We start from the raw sequence: 23584 nt of genomic DNA, 5'->3' as shown, positions 1-23584 counted from the left end.
GAGGTGGTACGCAACCTTAAACATAGATTTATCAATAATATGCATATTGTAAGTGAAAAAAGGGCAAAAATTCTTCAAAAATGCTTGTTACAGTTGGCTGCTCTTGTTTATAGATTGGGGTCATGTTGGTGAAAAAGTATGAAAAATATGAAAGCAATATGTCAAGGGACATATAAAATATTTGAGTCGGTATGCAAACTTTAACATCCCAACTCTCACCGAAATGCTCACGCGCACGCCGACTCCGGGGTGAGTTGGATAGCTCCACCATATATATTTCATATATAATAGTCAAGCTAACAAATCAGCAAATGTTCAACTTTTTTTAAGTACCACGAAGCTAGACCATTGACACAAATTTAACTAATACCTTAGAGTCATTTCTAAACAAATATGAATATGTGTTAATTTTATTACATAAACTTGCTAGCAAGTCTTTATGTTTTGATTTTAAAAGCGAAACATAAAACATGTTTTAATGCCTTTAAAGTTTGAAGTCAATATGTTGTTTAAGACAAGCTCCATTCAGACATTGTCAAAAATGTTTAAACCATAACACAACTTCTATGCGTTAGATGGGTAAATTCGCTTTACTTGGCATACAAAACAATGTCTTACAAATTACATGATTAGACAATTTTACTGCAATTATTTTACTGTCTAACAAATTACATGATTAGACAATTTTACTGCAATAATTTTAACTATACACAATAATTATAAAGAAGTGAAACTCCAGCTGCTTGAGCAGTATTGTATTCTTGTTATATACAATTTGTTGGTCCTTTATTTAAGGCAAATGACCAATTGCCAAAACAGTACGAAACAGCACAATACGAAACAACAAACACCCATTGATGGGCGCCATAGAAGAATAAAGCTGGAGTCACCGCCTTGGAATGGTCAATAACAAAGCATTGGGGTTTTAAACCGGTTTTAGAGCGCTCAACCTCACACTTGGCCCAGCAATATTTATGTTGCCGTATGGGCGTATAGGGTTCTTTCTTCAACCAACACGTTTGGGTTTCTTAATATATTATATTTATGATTTAATATCATAAACATACAGGCTGACAGCATGAATGATATGCAATGAATGACCTTATAATAAGTATACATTTCAATTATATGTAAAATGATGTGTTCCGACGGCAATATACCAACATAATTAATACACAAATACAACTATTAAAACAAAATAAATACAATAATACAACCGACAGACATGAATATAAAAGATGTATAGAATGCATATTTACCTAAATATATGATATTTATGATTTAATATCATAAACATACAGGTTGACAGCATGAATGATATGCAAAGAATGACATTCAAAATAGTCATTCATGCACACGATTGTGGTTGAGTGAATAAACTCATGCTTGACAAGCCAATTAACGTATTAAATTTTAGTAAAAACTGTTCATCTTTCTACCCAGTCTCTACATACTGAAAACTAATCAACTACTACAAAAGAAAGCTACTAATCCTATTTACAGTTAAAATCTACTCTGTCCAACCATTGAACAATCAGAGCAATGTTTCCTTTAAAAATAATTTACTTCAATATCATTCAGAATAAATATATTTATGAACTAAATATATTTACAACAACGACAATTAAAATACGTCTATAACATTCATGATACTTATAAGTGTAAATAAAATTTAACCTTATATTATTGCAACTCAAATGAAACAATAATTAAAGGGAAAAGTTGTATACACAAGTTTTATTACAGTCTCGAATCAGCGGAGAATGGTTCCCTGATTTAAGATGGTATCAAGCTCTTACAGCACCAAGCTAGCAGACCACAGTAGAAACACACTCTCTCGGAGCTGTGGACGCCTTCTTGATCTCCACCAAGCTCAATTCAGAAAAAAGCAAGCCTGCAATCATGAAAACACATTCACTGCAAACAAGTAGTCTGAATATTACAAATAAAAAAGATAGCATATGGAACCTGTACAGGTGATACTATTGACAAAAATTAAAGAATAAAGGCCGCAAACAGGGGCTCCAAAATCAGCATTTTACCATGTACGAAAGTGGCTGTGGACGAATGAAACGTGATGAAAGCCTGCTTTTGGAATGATATTTGTACACGCAAAACATAGCACAACCCATCAAACCATGAATAAATACCATATTTCCTAATGGTTTTCGCGCAAAAGTTCACAGCGTGACCATACTTATTTACTAGCGATTCCAGCTTAAAAGCAAAATCCCACCGCAGTTGTCCTTCCTGAGTAAGGGTGCTGGACGTTTCGTGCCACTACCAGTTCGTGCCACTGATATTTGTGTAGGAGGGCATTGGATTCGTCCCACTGATAATATATAGGCGGCTAGGTGTGAATAATACCGTTAAGAAGGTGTGAATCATAACAGGAAACTTTCCACCTTTGATTGTAACATCTGTTCAAGATTGTTTTATTTCATGATTGTTTAAGACTCAATTTTCATGCTTAATATAATACATTAACAAAAAATTACATGAAACATTTTCAATACATTGACGTTTACCATATCAAAAGTGAATGCATACAATATAAGGACATCAGCATCCATAGGGAACTCTACTATCTCCGGTACCTCTGGCGTAACATCTATAGCAGTATAGGGATAATATAATACATAAACAAAAAATTACATAAAACATTTTCAATACATTGATGTTTACCATATCTAAAGTGAATGCATACAATATAAGGACATCAGCATCCATAGGGAACTCTACTCTCTCCGGTACCTCTGGCGTAACATCTATAGCACTATAGGGATATCCACTATTATTCGGCTACATTCGCAACATATCCACGTAACGACGACATTCCCTTTCATCATTTTTCGATACTGTCGGAGACTGATACAAGTTTCACACGTCAGATGCTGCCATCTTTCACATATATCGCATGGGATGGCTTTATCTTCTTCACCAACATTCCGTGCACAGTACACACAAGGATATTGGCAAGCCATTACTGATTTTGTGAATTCAACGAACAACACACGTATTATATTATACTTTGTGTTCAACTGACTTTATTTACTCTTTCAGTGTTAATTACACAGTTTGTATCATAATTAAAGCGGTTGTTTACTAATTAGTTACTAATTGGCCATTAAAGGCCCGTGTCAGTACATTTAAGGCCCGAGTCGGTAATGAATTGTTTGCTAATTACTTAAAGGCACATATCGCTAATTGATAGTTTGTGAGTCGATAGAAAAGCATAAGCTTTTCCTAAAAGTAAAAGACCAACTTCATTTTAAATGGTTTTATTGTTCATTCATGTTATATTATTATATATGTATATAGTTCATACAAATGAAGCATAAAAATAACAGCTCTTCAAGTTTAATATTTATTAAACATAATGAACTATGCACAAATGTTTTTTAAACTAACAATAAATCATTTTATTTTATTTTTACAAACACATGATGCATAACAAAATAACACCACTTTATGTTTTATATGTATTGAACATAATGAACTGTTTATAAATATGTGTATACTAACAATAAATCATTTTAATGTTTGTTATTTATAACTATAATTGTCATCATTGTTGTAATTTTCTACATTAATATACACCCCAATATCATTCACACCTATACGAAATTATTCACACCTATCCGCCTATATATTATCAGTGGGAAGAAACGTCTACCTCGTAGCGAATCCGTGGTCTAATGGTAACACACTGGCTTCACAATCCAGAGATCGCTGGTTCGATCCCCGCTGCACCTAATCTTCTAACTCGTCTTCGCATGAGACGTTAAACCGAGGTGCAGTGTACTAGGTGCTATACACCGGGCACTAAAAGACCCAGGGTCACCTCTGGAAGGGGTGTCTCCTGTATCTTGCACACACCCCCGTAACCAACTAACACGTCTTTCTGGGGGCGATGGCCATATGGGGGACAATCCCGGTGCACTCGATAAAAAACACAAACAACAACGTCTACCTCTTTTAAACACAAATATCAGTGGCACGAACTGGTAGTGGCACGAAACGTCCATAAACCCCTGAGTAACACAGAACTAAAGTATGGGAAGAGGTCATGACCCCACAGTTTCGCATTTGAAAATGGCCATATTCTTAGGATTTTGTTCAATTTGGGGATACAATAAGACGCTTTACCTCAAATTTGACATTGAAACCTACCCGTTCCCAATATTTCACTTTTACCGTGGTGTGCTACCCAAGCTTTTAACCCGGTCCGAAAATTCGGGTCGATTCGGTCCCAATCATATTCGGCCCCAAATTCACCACTCTCTTACACTGCTGTTCATTGCATTCATGTATGTTGAGGCACGAACGACATCTCTGCTAGGAGAATGCAAATTTACCTGAGGCTTAATCGTCACTTTATTTAATTGCACACAGTATATAACGATCCGATATGGGGAACCCAATGTGTCGATCTGGACAGGTGGGGTTTCCGCCGTGTACTCTGCCCACTGCCCCCTCCTCCAAAAAAACAGATAAGACCACACTAAAATTGAAAATCTTTCAGTAACGACGACAAATATTGAAATTGCAGCTATAATTCAATTTTCATTCCGACTTTGGTGAATAGCTAAATTTGTTTGGAGTGCTGGGACACGCCTCGGATCCATAAATAATGCAGACTCTAACGCGGATACACCTCATCTAGTAGAAATACACACACGCAGACGTTGGTATTGGATAAAAAAAATAATTAGGGGCACTACACACACGTTTCTATACAGAAGCGACCTCTATAGATACCTTCTTCAATCAGACCCCCGTCTCCTTTAGAATGATCCCAGTCCAGAAGCGGACGACGAAATTCCCTCCATACCTAAGGCAGAGATAGACGAGGCAGTGCGCAGTCGCAAGGCAGAACAATCTTCTGGAGCTGACAACGTCTCTTCCATGCTGATCAAGCACGGAAGAACGGCAATGACGGTAGAATACCAAAAGATCTAGAAGTTGAAGAAGTGCCCCAAGGAGTGGATCCAGTCTCTGGTAATCCCCTTACCAAAAAAGGGTAAAATTAATCTATATGATAATTACCGCACAATCCTTCTCATCAGCCATGCCAGCAAAGTCATGCTTTTTATTATCCTCAACCGATCGGAAAGTAGGAGGATGAGGAACTTATGGCGGAAGAGCAGGCATTTCAGATTACGAGCGCACAGTGGATCATATCTTCACTTTCCGAGTCATCACTGAGAAACACCTGCACCATCTCAGCTCTTCCACAATTCATCGACTTCAGGAAAGCTTTTGACTTCTTTCCATTATGGCCTATGGCAGTTTTTGAGAGGATTTAACATTGACGAAGAGCTGGTTCAAGTCACCCACGACCTCTTCGGAAACGCAGTACTTCTTAATAGACGGAAGGGTGATTTCTTAAGTTCATCAGTTGGCATCAGTCAGGTATGTCGGCTGTCCCCCGTCGAGTTTAATCTTTTCATTGAGTATGCAGGATACCCTTCATAACCACCACAGCTCTATCTGCACTGGTGGCAGAACGATCTCCCCCTTGACATTCGCCGATGACTTTTACACATATGTGGCACCAACAGTGAACTCCAATGTTCTATGATTAAATGTTCTACTATGAAATAGACTATAGCCACCACTATTTATATTGTGAAACAGACTACGGCTCCCGCCAACGTTAACCCTGTACCCTGTTTTCTGATGCCGCACTTCTATATTAAACGTCTAAGCAGTAGCACGTGTTGTGTTGTTATTAATATTAGTTAATGCTCATTAGATTTGACGTTTATATAAGTCACAAACACAATAGTGTCATTAATATAAAACATCCAAGACCTCACCAACAGACTTTGGAGCAACCTTGTCCACGGATATTACCAGTATCGTTTAGGTCCATCAGCTTCCCTGCCAAGTATAGGCTCTACAAGTCCCTCGTGGTTTCCATTTTACTGTGCGAATGCAAGACTTGGACGCTTCATGCGGACACAGAACGCAGGATGCAGACATTTCATCACAAGTGTCTCCGAAGACTGCTCCGCATCTCCTTTATGGAGCACAATTAAGACCATCAATCGTCTGAAACGTCAAAGCAACTCTAGTTGGCCCACAAGAGCCCCTACTGGCGACCGTCAAACGACGAAAGGTGCCTTTGTGTAGACAATTAATCAGACACGACTCTATGTGTAATATTGTTCTCTACGGTACGCTCGAGGTAGGTAGCCGTCGAGGCCGTCAGAAGAAAAGCTGAATGGGAAAGAGTTACCGTCCCTACCCGTGGGTGAATTATTCTCATCAGCCCACAACAGAACTAAGTACCGGATGATGAAATGTGCAATGCTTACTGGTAATTTATGCTTTACATTTTCTTGTCATCGATGTTCGGTGGCCACCGAAAAGGAGTTTTTATTTAACTTGTTACATTAAAAGGAGAACCAAAACCACGGCCGTTAATCACCTCGTTTTTGAGATGCATGAATAAATTAGCCAATGCAACTTTCGAGGTGGCGTTCAGGCCCGTATGTATTGAAATTTTATGGACAATTTACAGGGTAAGTAGGTTTTACATCAAAACATCCGGACCTGAGCGCAACCTCGGAAGTAGCCTTGGCTCATTTATTGATGCATCTCAAAAAGAGGTGGCACCCGTGATTAACGGTCGTGCAAACGTATTGAATGCAACACCAAATATTCAAGTTTGCACAAAGACTGAGGCTTGAACATATTCATGCACATATTAGCCTCGCTCTGTGAAAATGGGGATTAATGCATTTGCGTCAAGTGTCGTTCCAGATTGGCCTGTGCAGTCGGCACATGTTAATAAGGAGCAGTCCGCACAGGTTAATCAAGAATAACACTTTCCGCTTTTGTAATATTTTACGCTTAAAGGAATTCTCTTCTTAGCAAAAATTTAGTTTAGGCGGAAAGTGTCGTCCCTGATTAGTCTGTGCGGACTGCACAATTTGGGCTCATATATAACAAGATTGCCAAGAGGCCCTAGTTCGCTCACCTGAGAGGAGTCGGTTCATTCAATCTTTACCAAACGTCAAACTTGAGCTAGATATTGTCCAGACAAACATCCTGGTCAAGTTTCATCATTATTGAACCAAAACTCTGGCGTATGGAGTGTTTTTGTAAGATTTGACCTGGTGACCTATACTTTGAGTTAAAACCCCTTACCAAACATCAAACTTTGCTTACAAAAATAAATATTATGACCAAGGTTCATAAAACCTGAAACAACATTGTGACCTCTAGAGTGTTTACAAGGATTATGTATAATATAATGAAAATTTGGACAATCAAAGGGCAATAATTATGGCATTAATTATGTGATTTTGCTCATTATCAAACTTGACTGAGATCTTTCAGCAACCTTGATAAAGAATGCTTGAGAAATAGGAATGCTAGAGTGTTTACAAAACAAATGTGGACGGGCAGACGGCGGACAAAGACCAATCCTTAAACCTCACCTGAGCAATCAGGTGAGCTAAAAAGTGTGTTTCACCGATCTGAGCCATTTTCCAACTTGTCACAGAAATCAATAAAACAAATGTATTGACTTAGTTTCAAGATGATTAGGCAAATAATGTGACTTATATAGTGTTCGATCACAAGGCTTCTCTCTAGTCACATAAGGAAAACTGCCCCACCCCCGGCATCCATTTTTTTTTACCGATCGGGACCATTTGCGAACTCATCTGAGATATATACATAAAACAAATCTATTCACCAAGCTTCATGATGATTGGGCATAAAATGTGACTTCTAGAGTGTTCACAAGCTTTTTTTACTATGTACAAATATAAGAAAATCCCCCCCCCCCCGGCAGCCATGTTATTCAACTGACCGGAACCATTTTCGAACTCAACTCTCATATCAATGAAACAAATCTTCTGACCAAATTTCATGAAAATTGGGCAAAAAATGTGACTTCGAGGGTGTTCACATGTTTTCACTATATACATATAGAGAAAAATGCTCCGCCCACTGGCAGCCATGTTTTTTCACCGATCTGGACCATTTTCGAACTCGTCCAAGATATCAATAAAACCAATGTTTTGACAAACTTTCATGATGATTAGGCAAAAATTGTGACTTCTAGAGTGTTAACAAGGTTTCTCTATAGCCAAATAAGGAAAACTGCCCCGATCACTGGCGGCCATCTTTTTCAACGGACCGGAACCACTTTTGAACTCAACCAACATATCATTTAGACAAACATTTTGACAAAGTTACATGAAGATTGGGCATGAAATGTGACTTATACAGTGTTTACAAGTTTTTTCTTTTTTTTGCCTAGTGACCTAGTTTTTTACCCGGCATGTCCCAGTTTCGAACTCGACTGAGATGTCATTGGGACAAAGCTTCTGACCAAGTTTCATGAAGATCGAAAAAGAAATGTGCCCTCTAGAAAATACACTGTATTATTATGAAAAATTTTATAGTCAAAGGCGAGTAATTACTGTAAACTTAAATGCAATATTCATAAGAGTTGTCTCGCATGTTTTATGATTGTTTACAAGCCTTTATACTATAAAAATATAAGGAAAACTGCCCGTCCCCCTGGCAACCATGTTTTTCAACGGACCGGAACCATTTTCGAACTCAACTCTCATATCAAGGAAACAAATATTCTGACCAAATTTCATGAAAATTAGGCCAAAACTGTGACTTCTAGAGTGTTTACATGTTTCCACTATATACATATAGAGAACAAGAGCTGTCTCCATCGGAAGACATATGCCCCCCAAAAACGCTTATTCGAAAGGTAAACGCAGATTTCGAAACCTAAACGCGGACCCTAAGTTCAAGGTCAAGGTCAAAGGGGCCAACATTTGTGTGAGTATGGAAAGGCCTTGTTCATATACACATGCATACAAAATATGCAGGTTACATCTGAAGCAACATAGAAGTTTTGAGCATTTTTCAAGCGGAAACGCATTTTTTTATGATTCAAGGGCCGTAACTCAAGAGCGCGTGGGGAAATTTGGCTGATTATCAAACTTAACCTAGATTTTATTGTCTTACACAATTTTATGAAGTTTAGCGGAAACGAGAAAAAACCTCAATTTTTCGATGATTCAAGGACTGTAACTCAGGAGTGTCTTGGTCAATTTGGCTGATTATCGAACTTGACCTAGATGTTATTGCCTTACACTTTTTCATGAAGTGTGGCGAAGATCCTATGACATTTGCTCGAGTAATTGAGTGGAAACAAGAAAAAAACCAATTTTATGATGATCCAAGGGCCGTAACTCAAGAGTGCCTAGGTAAATTTGGCTGATTATCAAACTTAACCTAGATTTTATTGTCTTACACATTTTTATGAAGTTAAGTGGAAACGAGAAAAAACCTCAATTTTTCAATGATTCAAGGGCCGTAACTCAGGTGTTTCTTGGTCAATTTGGCTGATTATCTCACTTTACCTTGATGTTATTGCCTTACACATATTCATGAAGTGTGGCGAAGATCCTATGACATTTGCTCGAGTTATTGAGCGGAAACAAGAAAAAAAAACAATTTTACGATGATTCAAGGGCCGTACCTCAGGAGTGTCTGGGTCAATTTGGCATATTATTAAACTTGACCTAGATAGTATTGCCTTACACATATTCATGAAGTTTGGTAAAGATCCTATGAAATTTGCTCGAGTTATTGAGCGGAAACGAGAAAAAAAACAATTTTACGATGATTCAAGGGCCGTAACTCAGCAGTGTCTGGGTCAATTTGGCTGATTATCGAACCTGACCTAGATGTCATTGCCTTCCACATTTTCATGAAGTTTGGTGAAGATCTGATAACAATTGCTCAAGTTATTGAGCGGAAACTAATCCTGACAGACTAACTGACTGACTGACTGACGGACGGTGCGATTTTAAATAGGTTCTGGGGGGCATAAAAATTCCCCGCCCACTGGCGGCCATGTTTTTTCACCGATCTGGACCATTTTCGAACTCGTCCGAGAATTCAATAAAACCAATGTTTTGACCAACTTTCATGATGATTGGGCAAACATTGTGACTTCTAGAGTGTTTACAAGGTTTCTCTATAGTCAAATAAGGAAAACGGCCCCGCCCACTGGCGGCCATGTTTTTCAACGAACCGGAACCACTTTTGAACTCAACCAACATATCATTTATACAAACATTTTGACAAAGTTACATGAAGATTGGGCATAAAATGTGACTTCTACAGTGTTTGCAAGTTTTTCCTTTTTTGACCTAGTGACCTAGTTTTTTACCCGGCACGACCCAGTTTCGAACTCGACCGAGATTTCATTGGGACGAAGCTTCTGACCAAGTTTCATGAAGATCGGACAATAAATGTGGCCTCTTGTGTTTACGAACAAATGTGGACAGACGGACGGACGAACAGACGACGGACAAAGACCGGTCACAAAAGCTCACCTGAGCAATCAGGTGAGCTAAAAATGTCCGGGAGGTGAAAACACAAGTAGTCAATATTTTGCAAAAATTCCTGATGATCAAGTGATTTTTGCTAAATTTTGAAATTCCCTGATTTATTGCGCATGGTCCGAGTGATTAAATTACGTAAAGAGTTGATGTTTCCCAAAGTCTTCTGCCACCATGTTCACGTTTTGTTGCTAATAATATTTGTTATAGTTATTACTTTAGAAAATGACCTCAGCAGTGCACCATTCAGTTTTTTTTCACCTTTAATGGCAGATGCTGATTAAACTTGCATTATTTAAGGCCTCAATCCGATGAAGATTTTTTAAAGAATTTTTCAGTTTTCATGTAAATAAAACCTTACACAAGCTTTTTATGCCACCGGTAGGGTGGCTTACAGCATTTGAACTGTCTGTCCGTCCGTCCAAAAACTTTAACATTGGTCATAACTTGCAATATTGAAGATAGCAACTTGATATTTGGCATGTATGTGTATCTCATGTAGCTGCACATTTTGAGTGGTGAAAGGTCAAGGTCATCCTTCAAGGTCATAAGTCAAAAAATACAATCAAAGGGAAGTAATAAGCTTTAAAATCGAGATAATTTATAAACTTGCCAAATGTTATATTGAAATTTTATTTCAAAGTGGCGCAATAGGGGACATTGTGTTTCTGACAAACATATCTCTTGTTCATTTCAACATAAGCTATTTAAATGGGGCCGCCCAACAGATAAAGCTTCGTATCGACGCGATTCGATATTTTGGAAAACTACGAGGATTGCTCACATAGCTAAACAATACATCGGCACTGAATTTGAGCGTGGATGGCCGAGTGGTCTAGGCGGGAGATTTTTTACTCCAGGACTTTAGGAATCCAGGGGTCAGTGGTTCGAGCCCTGTTGAGGGTTACATTTTTCCTTTTTTTAAATTGTGTTCTTGTTTTTTAACTGGAGATTTTTAGTTCAAATGCTTAAATTTATCAATATAAAGCATTTAAAGCATTTACTGACAAGCTTCAATACATGCCAAAATCTGTTGGACGCCCCTTTTAAGCAAGATTTCTTCCCAAAATCAATAGGCTAGGGCATATTCCCAAAGAGAAGAGAAACCTCTTTGTGATTGGGTTTCATATATTATTAACTGTTTCTGGATGTTTCTGGAGTTGTACCAGCTTCACACGCTTTTCCTCAACATTAACTGACCAGTTTGTACGGCATTTACAGCCTTTACATTATGAAAATCCAATTACAATAAAATCATAAAATCATATAGAAAATATCTAGCAAAAATTAGAAATATTTTGAGGTTTTATAACAAAAATAGAATTAAGTATAAAGGAAATAAAAAGGTAGGAAATGTAGAAAAGTAGTGATAAAATAGGAACAATTGAAGGCCAAAGTAGCGTGTCCTCGTGTGTCTGAAAAGTACATGTAAAAAATATGATCCATTTTAACCGCATTTCAGTCAAAGGAAAACGACTCAGACACACTGTATTTCGATACTTTACAATTTACTTCCTCTCGAGAGATACACTGGCCAAAGTCAATTTAAGGGTCAAAAGATACATTTCGTTTAGACTTAAAGAAAGTCATTAAGTATCTGACGGTGTTTGAATAAAAGAAAGTTTCGTGCAGTACTTGCTCACGTTATCGGTCGGTTGTTGTGTTGAATTTGAGGGTTTACAGGCATTTAGGTGAGGTTAGTTGGGCTCATAGTCTACCTGAAATGGCGTGAAGTCACCCTGGGGTGACTAGAAGCCGATTCATGTCACCCTGGGGTGACTTCAAGCCGATTCTAGTCACTTGGTCGACTTGAATCACCCCAGGATGACATGAATCAGCTTGAAGTCACCCTATGGTGACAAGAATTGGCTTCTAGTCACCCCCGGGTGACTTCAAGCCATTTCAGGTCGAGAATGACCCAATGAGCGCAAGTTGGAACCTACTTCAAAGATGGAGTCGTTTTCGTGTTTTTCGTGAAGGAGTAGCGAATATTTTCACTCGTTAGGCTACTTTATATAATTTATTTATGTTTCATTTTAATGAATACGCCCTTTCGGTTCTACAGTGTTTGCGCTTTCCTCTGAGTTGCAAGGTCGTAGACGTCGGGGTAAAAAAGTTATTGAAGGAAAACCTTCAACAAATCTGTTGTCTTCGTATGTGATGTTCGAGAAATTTGATGAATAAATATCGTGTCAGTGCCAAAAAGGGTGGTTGAACTTTTTTGCAAGAAATTAAGTATCAGATTTTAAACGGCGTTTGGAAAATGAAATAATCGTATTTTTAGTAATATTTTGCTGACCACGTGTATTATAAGAGAAAATGATATGCGTAAATCCAATTTTTCGAACGCCTCATAAGAAGTCACCATATTTGATTACGGTTTTCCTTCAATAACTCGTCTATGATCTTGAAAAAAACACGAGTACTTCGGTAGACCATACTAAGTTGTGTGATCAAGCCAGGGACTGTGTGATGCTTGGCTTAACCCCTTAAACTAAATTGTTCTGTTTCAAACTCGGCTGAGAGACTGAGATATCATTAGGACTTACGCTTTCAGAGTTTCAATAAAATTGGTCAATACATGCGGCATCAAGAGTGTTCATCCGCATTTTATTTCATTTTAATAACTGACCTAGTTTTTGATTCCAAGTGACACAAATTTGAACACAAACAAGAAGGCTCCCACAAATGTTCTGGGGACCGTTTCAATAAACATGTAGTACACATAATGACATTTTCGATTCGATACATTTTTCGAAGATACATAATTGCCAAAGTCCATATCATATGATTATAAATGTTCAGTACTTAATTAATTACATTGGAATCTCAAGCGCCGTATATATTTGACGAGCACGGCGAGCTAGTTCGTCTACCTATTATTATTACAAAATTCTCTCGTAAGTTAAAATTGTACGATCACTTATGAAACGGCTCCCTGATAATTAAGATTCATAAAAATTAGGCAATAACTCTGTGATGTAAGAGTGGTCACATCCGTTTTCTTTAGTTTGACCTTGTCTTTGAACCCATAATAATCAGTTTCCAATTTGTCACAGATATGATTCCGACAAAAGATGAAAATTCGGAACAATATGTGGCGTCTTCAGTGTTCACACGGCAAATGTTGATGATGAATAATGGCTGATAAATAAAACACGATTACAAAGGCAAACCATGCGTTGTTGTGCTTAATAGCAAAAATAATACAACAATGTAAGTAAACAATGAAATGGTTTTACTAAGCTTTTATTAAGCTTTAAGAACATTTTTCATTTTAGGAACAAACAACAATAACATAGGAAAAAATAAAATAACAAACATTATACCAATACTAAAACATTTTACATAGTTCAAGATGATAACATTTCTTACTAACAGTCAGAACTTGAACATTTTTAAAACACTCCTAACACACGTGCAACACTAAAAGCACCTAGTAGATTACATTTACAGCTAATTGAACGCATTTTCTAGTTAAAATGAGCGGCGTCATGAGAAAACGGGTCTTAAGCTCTATGTGGTCAGCGTAGCTCCAGACAAGCCTTCTCATATGCCCAGTTTAGTCAGGAGCTACCTTGACAAGCCTTCTCACAGGCCCAGTTTAGTCAGGAGCTACCTTGACAATCCTTCTCACAGGCCCAGTTTAGTCAGGAGCTACCCTGTCAGCTAAAGTTAAGCTATATGTGGCCAGCGTAGCTCCAGACAAGCCTTCTCATAGGCCCAGTTTAGTCAGGAACTACCCTGTCAGCTAAAGTTAAGCTTTGTGAGGCCAGTGTAGCTCCAGACAAGCCTTCTCATAGGCCCAGTTTAGTCAGAAGCTACACTGTCAGCTAAAGTTAAGCTATGTGTGGCCAGTGTAGCTCCAGACAAGCCTTCTCATAGGCCCAGTTTAGTCAGGAGCTACCCTGTCAGCTAAAGTTAAGCTATATGTGGCCAGCGTAGCTCCAGACAAGCCTTCTCATAGGCCCAGTTAAGTCAGGAGCTACCTTGACAAGCCTTCTCATAGGCCCAGTTTAGTCAGGAACTACCCTGTTAGCTAAAGTTAAGCTATGTGTGGCTAGCGTAGCTCCAGACAAGCCTTCTCACACGCCCAGTTTAGTCAGGAGCTACCATGTCAGCTAAAGTTAAGCTATGTGTGGCCAGCATAGCTTCAGACAAGCCTTCTCACAGGCCCAGTTTAGTCATGAGCTACCATGACAAGCCTTCTCACAGGCCCAGTTTAGTCAGGAGCTACCATGACAAGCCTTCTCATAGGCCCAGTTGAGTCAGGAGCTACCCTGTCAGCTAAAGTTAAGCTATATGTGGCCAGCGTAGCTCCAGACAAGCCTTCTCACAGGCCCAGTTTAGTCAGTAGCTACCCTGTCAGCTAAAGTTAAGCTATATGTGGCCAGCGTAGCTCCAGACAAGCCTTCTCATAGGCCCAGTTTAGTCAGTAGCTACCATGACAAGCCTTCTCACAGGCCCAGTTTAGTCAGGAGCTACCCTTCAGCTAAAGTTAAGCTATATGTGGCCAGCGTAGCTCCAGACAAGCCTTCTCATAGGCCCAGTTTAGTCAGTAGCTACCATGACAAGCCTTCTCACAGGCCCAGTTTAGTCAGGAGCTACCCTTCAGCTAAAGTTAAGCTATATGTGGCCAGCGTAGCTCCAGACAAGCCTTCTCATAGGCCCAGTTTAGTCAGTAGTGACCCTGTCATTAAAGAGACCACGATACCTTGCCTGACTGGGTAGATCCTGGTCTGGAGCCACATGTATGCTGGTGGAAAATGGCATTAGACCCATTTTCGCATGACAATGCTCAATTTATTAGGTAAACATTGTTTGGTTCCTCTATAAAATTGGAGAAAATGGAGCTTAAATACAATACAACATTTTGATGCATAATAAGCAATACATGAAATTTATGAAACACCCATTGATGAAATCACTTTATATATATATATATATATATGTTTTCCTTATATACAAACATAACACTTATTTTAAACAAGAGGGCCATAGGCACTTAGGTGATCAACTGAGATGCAAATGACCTTAACTATTTTGAGGTGGAGTTAAAAAAGTACGTTATGAATCCAGTATTTTTTATTTTGTGAATAAGCTACATTTTGATAAAAAATTGGAAATGGAGTTGGAATTGATTGTGTTTTTAAGAAAACAAGAGTTTGTAATTATAAACATTATTTACGAGATGGTTGAACTCATAATTAAAGCTGGATATTGGGATAAACTGAATGTTTCAATTAAAAATAATTTTGAAACCTTCAAATTGAAATTCAAGGCAGTTATTTGGGGAAATTGTATACTTTTTACGGTCTGGAAGGGGTCATATTGCAGCCCCCAAATTTGACTGAAACAACACTGGAAATATAAATATTTAATCTATAGGCACAATATTATATTTGAACTCAGCTGATATATAATTAAAACAAATGCTTTAAATAAGTTTCAGGAAGACTGTACAAAACAATTGACCTCTATAGGTTAAACAAGATTTTTTTTTTAATTTGACTAAGTGAACTTGTTTTTAATCTACATGACACAGGCTCTAACTCAGCCGAAACTCGGAAAGTTAATTGGGACAAATGTTCTAACAAAGTTTCATGAAGATTGGACAGTCCTTTTCCAGCCATATCTACTCGTCCGTCTCATTCTCCTTTTCAACACATCTGAACTATTTTCGAACTTAGCTGAGATATCATTCGAAAACACATTCAAATTAAGTTTCATAAACTTAGAATATTTGACTTAAAATGTGAGTTTTTCTACAGTAATATAAGGAAAACTGCTCTGCCCCTTGGCGGCCATGTTTTTTTAAATGAATAGGAACCATTTTGGGACTCAGATATGATGACTTGACTATAAATGTGACTTCTAGAGTGTGAACATAAACAAGCTTTTTCTTTAATTTGACCTGGTGACTTTTGTTTTTGACCCCAAACGTGACCCAGTTACAAACTCCACCAAGATATCATTGAAACTAATCAGCGGCGCAAGTTTCAAGACATTTGGAAAACAAATGTAGCCTGTAGAGTGTTAACAAGGTAAATTTTAACGACAGACGTGAAACAACTTCAGAAAACAGCGATCTTAAAAGCTCACCATGAGAATTGTGTGATATAACAGAGTTTTAATTCACATTAGCTTAAATTTATACTTAATCATACTGATTAAACAATTTACCATGAAGTGCCACTCCGGTTAAATGCTTTACCACATTACTATAATACACGTCACACTTGTACAGTCTTTATTCTGTGTCACACTAGTGTGTTTCTTCATGTGACCAATCCAGTTACATGCATAAACACACACCTCACCTTGTACAGTCTTTTACAGTCTCTCTCCTGTATGTATCCTCATGTGTGTCTTCAAGTTACCACTATGGTTAAATGCATAATCACACACCTCACACTTGTACGGTCTCTCTCCATTATGAATCTTCATGTGTTTCTTCAAGGTGCCACTCTCAATACATGCATAACCACACACCTCACACTTGTACGGTCTTTCTCCTGTATGTATCATAATGTGTCTCTTCAAGTTACTATTCTGGTTGCAGACATAACTACACATTTCACACTTGAAATGTCTCTCTCCTGTATGTATCCTCATGTGTGTCTTCAAGGTACCACTATTTTTAAATGCATAACCACACACCTCACACTTGTACGGTCTCTCTCCTGTATGTATCCTTATGTGTTGTTTCAAGTTACGACTTTCGTTACATGCATAACCACACACCTCACACTTGTACGGTCTTTCTCCTGTATGTATCCTCATGTGTGTCTTCAAAGAACCACTCTGGTTACATGCATAACCACACACCTCACACTTGTATGGTCTCTCTCCTGTATGTATCCTCAGGTGTATCGTAAATATACTGCTATGGTAACATGCATAACCACACTCCTCACACTTGTATGGTCTCTCTCTTGTATGTATCATCATGTGTGTCTTCAAGTCACTACTACGGATACATGCATAACCACACACATCACATATGTTCAGTTTCTCTCTATGTATCTTCATGTGCTTCTTCAAATAACCAATCTTGTAAAATGCTTTACCACACGCCTCACACTTGTACGGTCTTTCTCCTGTATGTATCAGCATGTGTTTCTTCAAGGAACTATTCTCGTTACATGCATAACCACACACCTCACAATTGTACTGTCTTGCAGAACAATCATTAGAACATTTCTGAAAAAGAAAATTATTAACATGCTATTCAAGACACATTTTAACATACACATAATAATACTAACAAGGGCTGTTTGTAAAACATGCATGCCTCGCCATATGGGCTGTCAGTTGTAGTGGCAGCCATTGAGTGAATACGTTTTTTGTCACTATGACCTTGACCTTTGACCTAGTGACCTGAAAATCTGTAGGGTTCATCTGCCAGTCATGATCAATGTACCTATGAAGTTGTATGATCCTAGGTGTAAGCATTCTTGAATTATCATCCGAAAAGCATTTTACTGTTTAGATATGAAGTTTCATAATACTAGGCGTAAGCATTCTTGAGTTATCATCCTGAAACCATTTAACTGTTACGAGTCACTGTGACCTTGACCTTTGACCTAGTGACCTTACAATCAATAGGGGTCATCTGCCAGTCATGGTCAATTTTCCTTTGAAGTTTCATGATCCTAGGATTAGGCATTCTTGAGTTATCATCCGGAAACCATTTTACTGTTTCGAGTCACTGTGACCTTGACCTTTGACCTAGTGACCTGAAAATCAATAGGGGTCATTTGCCAGTCATGATCAATGTACCTATGAAGTTTCATGATCCTAGGCATAAGCATTCTTGAGTTATCATCCGGAAACCATTATACTGTATTGAGTCACTGTGACCTTGACCTTTGACCTAGTGACCTGAAAATCAATAGGTGTCATTTGCCAGTCACGATCAATGTACCTATGAAGTTTCATGATCCTAGGCGTAAGCATTCTTGAGTTATCATCCGGAAACCATTTTACTATTTCGAGTCACTGTGACCTTGACCTTTGACATAGTGACCTGAAAATCAATAGGAGTCATCTGCCAGTCATGATTAATGTACCTATGAAATTACATGATCCTAGGCCTAAGCATTCTTGAGTTATCATCCGGAAACCAATTTACTATTTTGAGTTACTGTGACCTTGACCTTTGACATAGTGACCTGAAAATCAATAGGGGGCATCTGCTAGTAATGATCAATGTACCTATGAAGTTTCATGATCCAAGGCCTAAGCATTTTTGAGTTATCATCGGAAACCATTTTACTATTTTGAGTCACTGTGACCTTGACCTTTGACCTAGTGACCTGAAAATCAATAGGGGTCATCTGCCAGTCATGATCAATGTACCTATGAATTTTCATGATCCTAGGCCTAAGCGTTCTTGAGTAATCATCAGGAAACCGTCTGGTGGATGGACCGACCCACGGACGGACCAACCGACATGTGAAAAACAATATACCCCCACTTCTTCGAAGGGGGGCATAAAAATCATTATGTATGAAATTTGAACCCCTTATTTAGTTTTTGTATCTATTCACAATATAAAACTTATGATCATCTGAAAGGGGCTTGTTCACAGATATTTGTATTTTTTTAAATGTCATAGAACATGTTTACTAACAAATCTAGAATGTAATTAATAGTCTAAACTAAATATAATAGCCTTAAACAAGAAAAAAAGTAAAATAACAAACATTCCTTCCCTGGGAATATACCCCAGGACATCTGAAAGCGAAAGCAAACTCGCTACAAATGAGCCAAACAGCCTTTCGTAATTGTGAGCCAAAGAAAACTAAATTTGACATGCTTTGTGAAAAGGGGGTTTAATGCATGTGTGTAAAGTGCCGTCACAGATTAGCCTGTGTAGTTCACACAGGCTTATCAGGGACAACACTTTCCGCTTGTATGATATTTTTTGTTTAAAGGAAGTCTCTTCTTAGTGAAACTCAAATTTTTGCAGAAAGTGTCTTTTCTGATTAGCCTGTGCGGACAGCAATGCTTATCTGGGACGACACTTTACGCACATGCATTTAATCCCTTTTTCACAGAGCATGGCTCATTAATTTTGCTTGTCTTACAGGATGCAGGATCACGTGAATAAGTTGGGTTCCAAATTCAACATTAATGGATGTAAGCACACCAGTAAGTGGTGCTTTTTTTTCAAATAACTTTTTAAACAATTTTTCTTAAGAATTTCAACTAATGCATAACAGACTTATTTTTATGCTGCTTATGGCATTGTGAAATATATCAGAATTACTTTATATAATAAGCCTGTGTTCTTATTAAAAAATTGTCGTGTACTGCATGGTTATGCTGCACGCAACGTTAAATTTTGTCACAGATTTCAGACCTTTTCAAGGATTTATTCCTGAAGACATTGGCATAAACTGCAAGAAATACTGTCTTTTATGCATGAAATTTTTGAAAATGTATTTCAATAACATGAGATATTTAAAAAATAAAGTTTTTAGCAGTTTGTTTTCATTCTGTCAAGCCTGTGTGTAACCCCCTGTTAATTCTGCATCCTGTTAAACACATGCATACATTCTTTTTTGAATATATGACAGTTATTTTTAAAATTGTGAACAAGTCCCTTAAAAACACTTGACTGAAAGAACCCAACACAGAAAAGAAGATTTTCGTTCACTTAAAACAGATTTACAACGTAGATAACCTGGACAAATTGAAAGACAAGATGCTTATAACAAATATGTGAACACCACTTATAATGATTAATATGAGCAATAAACAAAAATGAAGAACAACAAAACGTGTCCCTTTAAAGAGCGAGCTATCATTTGTTTAACGTCATGATAACCAGTCAAAACAGACAACAGACCTTCTCCATTGATATATTTAGGTCTGAAGAGCAAGTTTTTGTCTCTGACAAGGCGAAGTTCTCTGGCGTAGTCATCTCCATACCAGACTTGCAGTTCCTCTGCTGTAGCTCTGGGAATATGTACAAGTTATTTATAATAAATGAGCAAATGTTCAACTTTTTTTAAGTAACATGAAACTAGACCTTTGTCACAAATTTAACTAAAACCTTAGAGTTATTTCTAAACAAATATGCATATGTGTTATTAACTTAATTTTGTTACTTAGACTTATTAGCAAGTCTTTATTTTTCTTCTTATTATCCCCACGCTTTTTGAAAAAAAGGTGGGGATATTGTGGTTATCTCCGCCGTCCGTCCGTCCGTCTGTCTGTCTGTCCGTCCTGGCCACTATCTCCTCCTACACTAAAAGCACTAGAACCTTGAAACTTACACACATGGTAGCTATGAGCATATGTGCGACCCTGCACTATTTGGAATTTTGATCTGACCCCTGGGTCAAAAGTTATAGCGGTTGGGGTGGGGCCGCGTCAGAAATTATCACTCATTTTTTTAGGTTATTTTACATTTACTTCTTTATTTCTACACCGATTCACTTCAAATTGATACTGGACCTCTCTTATGACAATACGGTCAATCTCAACCATGCATGGCCCCATTCCCAACCCTGGGGCGCCCCGCCCACATAGGCCACACCCACCAAAAATTTCCATTTACTATAATTTTTTCATTTCTACACGGATTCACTTCAAATTGATACTGAACTTTTGTTATGACATTAGGGTCAATCTCAACTATGCATGGCCCCAATCCCAACCCTGGGGCGCCCGCCCACATAGGCCACACCCACCAAAAAATTCCATTTACTTTAACTTTTTCATTTCTACACGGATTCACTTCAAATTGATACTGAACTTCTCTTATGACATTAGGGTCAATCTCAACTATGCATGGCCCCATAACTAACCCTGGGGCCCCGCCCACATAGACCACACCCACCCAAAATTGCCTTTACTATAATTTCTTCATTTCTACACCGATTCACTTCAAATTGATATTGAACTTCTCTTATGACAATACAGTCAATCTCAACTATGCATGGCCCCATTACCAACCCTGGGGCGCCCCGCCCACATAGACCACACCCACCCAAAATTGCCTTTTACTATAATTTCTTCATTTCTACACTGATTCACTTCAAATTGATACTGAACCTCTCTTATGACAATACGGTCAATCTCAACTATGCATGGCCCCATTACCAACCCTGGGGCCCCGCCCACATAGACCACACCCGCCCAAAATGGCCTTTTACTATAATTTCTTCATTTCTACACCGATTCACTTCAAATTGATACTGAACTTCTCTTATGACAATACGGTCAATCTCAACTATGCATGGCACAATTACCAACCCTGGGGCGCCCTGCCCACATGTCACACCCACCCAAAATTGCCTTTTACTATAACTTCTTCATTTCTACACCAATTCACTTCTAATTGATGATGAACTTCTCTTATGACAATACGGTCAATCTCAGCTATGCATGGCCCCATTACCAACCCTGGGGCACACCTAGGTCAAACATTCGGCGTGGGGATACGCGTCGGCCTCTGCCACGCCATTTCTAGTTATCTATGTTTTGATTTTAAAACTGAAACCTAGAATATGTTTTAAATGCCTTAAAAGTTTGCAGTCAATATGTTGTTAAAGACAAGCTCCATTCAGAAATTGGCCATGTGATTGTCAACGCGTTCAATCCATAACACAACTTCTATGCGTTAGATGGGTAAATTCTCTTTACTTGGCAAAACAATCAATCACAATGTCTTACAATCTACATGATTGAGAATACTATTTTACTGCAATCTATAAACAATATAGAGAAGTGAAACTCCAGTACTGTTTTCGGTATCTAGTCAAACCGCATACTGACATAGAAGAATAAAGCTGAAGTCACCGCCTTAGAACGGTCAATTCCAAGAATTGGGGGTTTAACCCGGTTTTTGAGCGCCCAGCCTCACACTTGACCCAGCATTATTCATGATACATATAAAATTTAACCTCATAACATTGCAACTCAAATTAAACAATAATAAAATAGAAAAGTTTTACACACAAGTTTTATTACCGTCTCGTATCAGCGGAGATTGGTTCCCCGATTAAACATGGTATCTAAATTTCAGGGCCAAGCTTTTTCGGCCCCGTCCTAAAATTCAGGTCGATTCGGTCCCAATCATATTCGGCCCCGGTATGACTAGATACCACAAACAGAACTGTTTTCGCAAAAACAGTAAAATTTAACCGAAAACAGTGTTAATATATATGAAAACATAGAATATGAAGACCAAATCATCGCTTTATCCTATGTTTGGTTCTGGATCTGGATATACGTTGCAGGACCTTTCGACGTAGGCGCAACGGGAGAGAGGGTGGTTAGTCCCACTGTAGGACAGTTGATCTGAACGTGTCAACTGTGTCTGCGCGAACAACACTTTTATCAAGATTGTTCCATTCAATTAATGTCTTAGGGAAAAATGAGTTTCTATATAGTTGAGTTTTGCACTGGATTGGTGTGAAACACTTAAAGAGTTTTTAACTGAGTATTGTTCAACGATATTGTTTGCTTTGAAGTCTTTGAAATGTTTAGGGGTAATTCTACGCTTGGATTGCCGGACTGGGGTTAGGAAATCTTGGCTAGGCATTGCTGGCACCAGCCCCTCAACCACCTTGAAGAAGAAGATCAATCTGTTTGCCTTCCTTCTTTCCTGGAGAGGTGGGATTTTCATACTCTTCAGCATATCTGTCACGCAGCCTGGTGTTTTGGTAGTCGCCAGTTATGAACCTCGCCGATTGTTTTTGGATCTTTTCAATTTTATCAATGTCTTTTTGAAGGAGTGGATCCCAGAAAATGGAGCTATATTCTAGAGTAGTTCTAATTAAGGCAAAGTATGCTGTTTTACGGCAGAAATCGGGGCAGTGTTTCAGGTTGCGTCTTAGGAAGCCAAGTGTAGAATTTGCTTTTTTGGTGATCTTATTTATGTGTGAGCTCCAAGTTAGGTCTTCTGATATTGTCACTCCGAGGTATGGGTTTTCTGGGACTTGTTGAAGGATGTGGTTTTCGAGTTGGTAAAATTTTGAGGTTTTCAGGTTTATGGTCAGGATGTAGCATTTTTTGGCGTTGAATCGCATGCCCCATGTGTTGGCCCAGGTTTCAAGTTTGTTCAGATCTTGTTGTAAAATTTCATGGTCATGGCGACCTCTGATGGGTCGGTAAAGTAAACAGTCATCTGCAAATAGGCGGACCGAGGACTTAACTGAATCGGGTAGGTCATT

The 23584-nt window shown here is 38.3% G+C and overlaps 1 protein-coding gene across 5 annotated transcripts; it reads right to left on the bottom strand.

Moving 5' to 3' along the window:
* Positions 1-13627: 13627 nt before the first annotated feature.
* On the bottom strand, positions 13628-22474 carry LOC127867175 (zinc finger protein 675-like). Of its 5 annotated transcripts, none has more exons than XR_008043344.1 (4): positions 22380-22474; positions 20251-20360; positions 14674-17597; positions 13628-14383 (listed from the first exon to the last, which is right to left on the bottom strand). XR_008043344.1 is itself a non-coding variant. In XM_052408223.1 (3 exons), exons 2-3 carry the CDS (start codon positions 20329-20331, stop codon positions 16728-16730), a joined length of 951 nt encoding a protein of 316 aa, XP_052264183.1. In that variant the 5' UTR covers positions 20332-20360; positions 22380-22474; the 3' UTR covers positions 13628-16727. The 5 variants fall into 5 exon arrangements, 3 of the variants coding, with proteins under 3 accessions (XP_052264183.1, XP_052264184.1, XP_052264185.1); XR_008043343.1 differs by having other exon boundaries at positions 13628-14674; positions 15003-17597; XM_052408223.1 differs by having other exon boundaries at positions 13628-17597.
* Positions 22475-23584: the final 1110 nt, after the last annotated feature.

This window comes from Dreissena polymorpha, chromosome 2 (assembly GCF_020536995.1).
Source record: "Dreissena polymorpha isolate Duluth1 chromosome 2, UMN_Dpol_1.0, whole genome shotgun sequence".
NCBI classification, from domain to species: domain Eukaryota; kingdom Metazoa; phylum Mollusca; class Bivalvia; order Myida; family Dreissenidae; genus Dreissena; species Dreissena polymorpha.
Note: the sequence above shows the minus strand (reverse complement) of the source record. Positions and strands in the feature narration are given on the sequence as shown.